General features: G+C 37.0%; 1 protein-coding gene across 1 annotated transcript; it reads left to right on the top strand.

Moving 5' to 3' along the window:
- Positions 1–5,997, top strand: LOC140234219 (regucalcin-like). The gene is made up of 6 exons (XM_072314281.1): positions 1–199; positions 930–1,109; positions 2,435–2,541; positions 2,904–3,018; positions 3,572–3,703; positions 5,178–5,997. The coding sequence occupies exons 1-6, from the start codon at positions 46–48 to the stop codon at positions 5,384–5,386; spliced, it is 897 nt and encodes a 298-aa protein (XP_072170382.1). The 5' UTR covers positions 1–45; the 3' UTR covers positions 5,387–5,997.
- The last annotated feature ends 769 nt before the right edge of the window (positions 5,998–6,766 follow it).

Raw genomic sequence — 6,766 nt, forward strand, 5'->3', positions numbered from 1 at the left:
CATCATACCAAGTCAGTTCCGTGGTCGTCGTCGGAGTCATTCGCCATGTCCGTCGAAGTGGTTCAGGAGAACGTTGGGAAACTTCTGGAGGGACCTCACTGGGATGACGTCACAAACACGCTCCTATACATAGATATCCTTGGCAACACAATCTACCGATACGACCCGTCCTCGGGAGAGAGACAGAGTGTTAACATCGGTGAGAGTCAGAATTATACGTTTGTCACTTTTAACCTTTAGAGTACCGGATTCAGGCCAATGAATTGCAAGATACCTGAGGGTTACAATTCGTTATTCGGAAATGTTCGTTACTCCGAAGGTTCTTTAACCTGAAAATGAAATAAGATTCGTTTTCCGGAACTTCGTTAATCTGATAATGTAAAAAAAATTCGTGATTCCAAAAATACGTGTACGTTATGTCGTTTTCTTTGCCATGTATTTTATTTCCAGTGTATCAAGGAGTGAGTTGCTATTCTGAAGAATATGTGTACCACAAAATTCATATTCATTAATTTGTTTAATAAAAAGTGTACATTCCCTCGACTCATTGGTAATCGATCTTTAGAGTGATACTATCCCCTACCTCTTGCAGAAAGTTCAATTATACCTCCCCTTTCATTAATTTAGGCTGAATATATTATATATATATATATATATATATATATATATTTTTTTTTTTTTTTTTTTTTTTTTTTTTTTTTTTACGTGGAGTAATTTCAATGTTTTCTTCAAAACGTTTTATTACCGGGACATCTCGAACTATTGCAGCCTTATTTCTAGACATGATCGAGCGTGCATTTGATCATACTTTTTTTCTTTTATTATCTTTTTAGCAGATTGTGGGATTTCCCCTAAATTTGACCGACGTATTTTAGTGATATGTCTGCATTCTGGATTGATTTTCCCTGATGCTGTTACCATGACGACAGGTAAGGCGGTTGGGTCTGTTGTGCCCACAGTGAGCGGGAAAACCCTTGCAGCTAGTGAGAGCCGAATCGGGTTCGTGGATTGGGAGAGTGGAGACGTCGAAGCGGTCGCCTCTGCAGACCTTCCACCATTCACCAGATTCAACGACGGAAAGTGTGATCCTGCCGGGAGATTTTGGGCAGGTGTGTTAGCGATTATTGTTGCCTGTTGTCAATTTTGACGATGAATGAGTACAAGCATACTGCAAAAAATCGGGTGTATGATGATATGAAACACCGAGCTGATATTAAATTTTCGGTGTTCATTTGTGGTGTTAAATTAGCATCTCCGGGTGTCACTTCAAAATGATTTTAAGGTAGGTAATTAATCACTGTTTTTTTTTCTTGTTGGTTTTGAACTTCAATAAGACGGACAAGAGCTTTCAGATAAAGTATTTGATTTTTGAAAAAAAAAAGTTCTACACCACAGTAGTGCCAGTTGGTGTGGTCTCCTATTGAAGCTGGGCTGGTGGTATACCATTGACATTAACACCAGCAGTATCAAATCAAGAGCAAGTATACATGTAGTGTCACCGTTGAAATAACACCAGCGCTGTGTCCAAATATCACCAGCTACAGTGCCAAATTAACACCAGGAAGTGCCATGTAAATATTATCCAACACCATCAAAACATACGTTCTACACCAGGTCCTGTCGGTATGGTCCTCTACTGACATTTGATCGGTGTTAGATTTAACACCCATGGTGTTACACCGCTCTTTCTGCAGTTCAGACTAACAATGCTCACTATTGATAACAGATACGAATGGTGTCTCTGATTCAAATGATTATACTTTTCTATCGACACTGATCGATAACCTCGCATTCTGTTTGTAAGCGTGCTCATAAATAACCTAATATTCCAAACAGAATTTAGTAATAATGGTTGCTTTCGACAACCTGTTCAGAAAGCTTCCCCGAAGTTTAACTCGTGTCGCAACAATTAATTCATGTAAAGTATTGAGATATATAGCTAAAGGTTTGGAGTAGGTGGAGATAGATATCGGACAAACGTTAGCGCAAAGGGACCACCAGCTGACAACAAACATGAACTCCTTTTTAATGCACTGTCACATAGCTCAACTCTACTTGATTTCTTTTTCTTTATTACTTTACCTGAAGAAGTCACATCAGAATTTTCAGTGTATTTAATGTTAAAGAGTCTCAAACAAGGAAAAATATTTTGAATTCGTACGCCTTTAAAGCTCCCAAAAGGATTCGTTTTACAGTTTGAGATTTCCAGACTGAATGAAGTTAATACAATGTCGCCTAAACATTTTTCACAACAAGGGAGGTTAATACCTTGACATTAGTTCTTACAATTTCAATCCTTATCTCATTGCCAAAATTTTGCCAAAGCCCTTATCGATTCCCAGTTTCAATTGGACAAATATTTCTTGTCTCGCTGCCGTAGTCATTTTGGAGTATTGTTGGAACGGGCAATGACCTTTTTTTAATGTTGTTTCAGGTACGATGGCATTCGGAGAAACGGGTTCTGGAGCTGCTGACTATCCACGACGGGGCTCCCTCTACTGTCTGGGTGTCGATAGTAAGCTAACTACCCATGTGCAAAATGTAAGTTATAGATAAACAGAAAGATAGATAGAGAGAGAGAAAGAGAGAGATAGATAGATAGATAGATAGATAGATAGATATATAGATAGATAAATACAGATAGATAGATAGATAGATAGATAGATCAATAGATAGATAGATCAATAGATCAATAGATCAATAGATAGATAGATCAATAGATAGATCAATAGATAGATAGATAGATAGATAGATAGATATTATACAAATGGGTGGAGATAGAAGGAAAGATAGGTGGAGTGTTGAGGTTAGGAATCTTCGATACTGCGACGGGCAGATTGATTTGCGGTAAGGAATCCTCAGTCACACTCTTTTGCTACATCTTCATCTTGTCCACCATTCAGGTGGCCATCTCGAACGGTCTGGCGTGGACAGCTGACCACTCGACCATGTACTACATCGACTCACTCTCGTTCGGTGTGGACGCGTTCGATTACGACATCAAGACTGGAAATATTAGTGAGTTTTTTCTTAGATCATGACAATGATGATGATAATGCAGAGGGGAAGAAGATGACGATAACGGTTACAATGGAGATGCTGATCAATGTTGATAATGATTATCAAAATGGTGATGTTAGTTTCTTGCGGTGAGAAAGCTGTAATAATTTTCCTTTTTCGACAAGTATATGGTTCTGTTATCAAAGTCAAGGTGAAATGAATACCTCCTCTATTGCAATCTCCTGTTTCTTATACTTTGTTTTGAATAAGTATCATCATGTCTATAATATTTAATACAGTTCCTGTTTGAGGACGTACTTTGATTATTGTTTCTATCCTACCGTCCTATTTCACTCCCAGCTAAACTTTCTTTTACCCATTACACGGAAATAGGGAAGACAAATCATGCAAACCTTGAATGGTTAATTTCTTCTTAAATTTTGAAAATAATACATTTCAGTTTGCAGAGATGCTGACTATATGCACGTAGTCATGATTCGTTAAATGGATGTCTCCTTGTATTTTTCCTAATGAAATAATGATATTCTTCCACACATAACTCCGTGCTCAGGTAACCGTCGACGGGTCATCACCATTCCCGAGTCGACTGGATTCCCGGACGGTATGTGTATCGACAGCGAGGACATGCTCTGGGTGGCCATTTTCCGTAGCGGTAGTGTGATTCGCTATAACCCCAGAACAGGTTGGTATCTCGGGTGATAGTTTCAGTTTGGCATTGACTAAATGTCAGTAGAAAATAGTAAGTATCTCACTGGTAATAAATTCAGTTTGGCATACACTGAATGCCAGCAGAAGTAAATAGCATGTGATATCAGGGAGAAAACCGATAATTATTTTACCTGTCTCGGGAAGGGTCGGCAGCGGGAAGAGGAATAAGTTCGTATTTTTGATATTCTGACTCAATCCTGAACAGCATGATTGTAATAAATCCGTGTACCAAGATTCAGCTTAAACTACTAAGTTATTACAGGGATGGTGTCGTACTGGTGGCAATAAGGATTGGGCTTTTAACGTTTTGTAATATACCAAGAACCAAATTAAGAAATAGTTATACAGCATACCATTCTAAGAGGAAATCCAAGTTTGTTACATGCAAATCGGTTTTGGATTGGCAAAGACATCCAAAAACAAATTAAAACAAAGCCATCCGAATAAAAGGAGGGTTCCACCTTTAATCTGAATTACTCTGTTTTGGATACCTCAGCTATTTCAAAACTTATTTTGCATCAAATAAACGTTGAAGCCCTCTTGGAATTACATGCTCTTTTATAATTATTTCATAAGAATTTTCTCTTTACCTCACCCCCCCCCCCCCAAAAAAAAAGTGTAAGAAAGTATAAGAACAATCAAAACTGACCAAAATTTCTTTTGTCATCCTCACGTAAACAAACAAACAGATTTAAAAAAAATGTTATTTTCATTTAAAAGTAAATAAATTAATAATGGGTATTTTTTAAATCATTAAGAGTTTGTGTTTTAAGCCAAATTTGTATAGAATATTAAGTTCTTCCTCATGCCTTGGTGACCTTTCCAGATAACTGAATGTAGACATTGTCTCGTTTTGTTTCCGCCCTTTCTTTGTCATACCTATCTTTAATTTTGTTTTTCTGTCTGTTCCGTCCCTGCTTTTATCCTTGTACTTGTCATAGTCCTTTTTTTATTTTCCGATAATGTCGCCCGATATCAGGATATCAAAATTTTATACATGAAGACCTTGACGGATCTTGAGATGCCCTTAAAACCTTCTACGGGAATTCACAAATTTTACAAGCTATGCTTTTCTTGTGAATTCCTCTTTTCCGTGTAGAGTTATATAGAATTACAATTGCATTGCTTTCTTGTTTATTTATCCAAACCAGAGTTGATATCATTATAATAATTGTATTCATGTTTTGTTGAAACTTGCGTGATTCAATGTTCTTTGCAATATTATGTACTCATGTAAGCGTTATGTATATTACTTTGTATTACTTTATATGGAAACAAAATAATTTCGAAGTGGATTTGAATTGAATTGAATATTGAAAGCTTCAGATGAGAATGACAATTTGAAGGCTTGATCTTCACCTAGAAAAATAAAAATCCAAAGTGTCATCTAGCGGTATTTTGGTGGCTTTTATGATGGGAAATCACATTTGTGATTTTCGATCTGCCAGGTGAAAAACTTCGTACTGTCACCCTGCCAGTCACCATTATCACAAGCTGCTGCTGGGGTGGGGCCGGGCTCGACGAACTCTACGTGACCACGGGTAAAGTGACTCTCACCGAGGAGGAGCTGAAGAAACAGGACAAGGCGGGGTCCCTCTTCCGGGTCACGGGGTTAGGGGTCAAAGGGGTTAAGGGTCAACCGTACAAGGATGTGTAATGTCAATGGCAATGTGGATGGGCACGTGTGGTTAAAAGTCTGATAAGTTAAACTGCCAAATAAACTAATATTTTCGAAAAAGACTCATGCTATTTCTAACTTGTAGACAATCGTTTTTGTAAACAATCTCTTACAAATTTACTAGCGTGAAACCAATAATTGATTAAGGACCAACTGAAAAAGAAAACTCATGATGTTTTTATTTTCAAAAAATCAAATCACTTTACTACCTTCATGCATCTTCCATATACACAAAAAGAGGAAACGAACAGAGAGAGATTGAAAGAGATAAATACTGTAAATTTGATAATACTTCACAAACCTGTGAGAAATCTCAAGAACTTTGGGTGCATTTACTCAAGTGCTTACATATTCCCTAATCATCCCGCGAAAGAGTAATTAGCAATTTAAAAGCTTTCGAAAGAACATTACATCAAAATTTGAGTTAGCATGGATATGACGTATAATTTGCCTCTACAGTGCACGGTGCTATTTTATACAATTCCCTATACACACGTACATGATATAGGCCTATACCAGTACTGCAATAACTTGAATAAGTTATGCGTCACTGCATGCATGGTTTTCACCTTTTTTCGTTGCATTTTGTGTTAGGCAAATTTTCATCTCTCTCACTTTCCACTTTCTCTCTCGCTCTTTGTTTGTTCTTTTTTATTTAGCTTGTGTCATATAATTATGTAGAAATGTACTTTAATTTGCGGGGTTTTTTTTAGTTTGAATTAAGTGATTTGTTCATTGTTATGTTGTGCTTTTTTTTCTTGATGGTTGTCACATTATATTCATGTCTTCTCTGAAAAAAAAAGCATCTTATCCCGTGATGAATAAAATCAAATATACAAACAAACAATACTTCGTTGCAAGAGTTTTTCTTTGATCCAATATACATAGCCAAGATTGCGTCTTATTACAAAGTCGTTGTGCTGTGATTCAAGTAACATTATATACGTACAAGCAGGGGGGGGGGGGGGGGGGCGAGATGGCTTATGTGACTTCAACGCTAATTTACTTATCCGATAATAGCTTCCTGTGTTTTACATGCGTTTATTTTCGACATTATGTTTTGCACATTGCAATGTATATAGAAATAAACCGTTGAAAGCCAGTCGTTTTCAATCAAATGCAGTCGTTTTTGGGATAAAGTGGTTGTCTACAATTACAACGGGTTCTTGAATTATAATGGAACTTAATTTGGATTTAATCCATGGATTTTTCATGATCTTTAGAGTGTTAATACATTAACTATTCCTTCTCGGCGATATCCTATCGCTCTAACAATGGCGTGGTTTTATAGTACGTGTAATACATGTACGCTGAGAAAATGGATAGTACAGAAGTACATGCAATGTCAAGATCTTCCAC

This window comes from Diadema setosum, chromosome 10 (assembly GCF_964275005.1).
Source record: "Diadema setosum chromosome 10, eeDiaSeto1, whole genome shotgun sequence".
NCBI classification, from domain to species: domain Eukaryota; kingdom Metazoa; phylum Echinodermata; class Echinoidea; order Diadematoida; family Diadematidae; genus Diadema; species Diadema setosum.

Coding starts and splice junctions, on each gene's coding strand:
- LOC140234219 (XM_072314281.1), top strand. CDS start 46: ATGTCCGTCGAAGTGGTTCAGGAGAACGTTGGGAAACTTCTGGAGGGA. Junction 200..929: donor GAGACAGAGTGTTAACATCG/GTGAGAGTCAGA, acceptor CCATGACGACAG/GTAAGGCGGTTGGGTCTGTT. Junction 3,704..5,177: donor TCGCTATAACCCCAGAACAG/GTTGGTATCTCG, acceptor TCGATCTGCCAG/GTGAAAAACTTCGTACTGTC.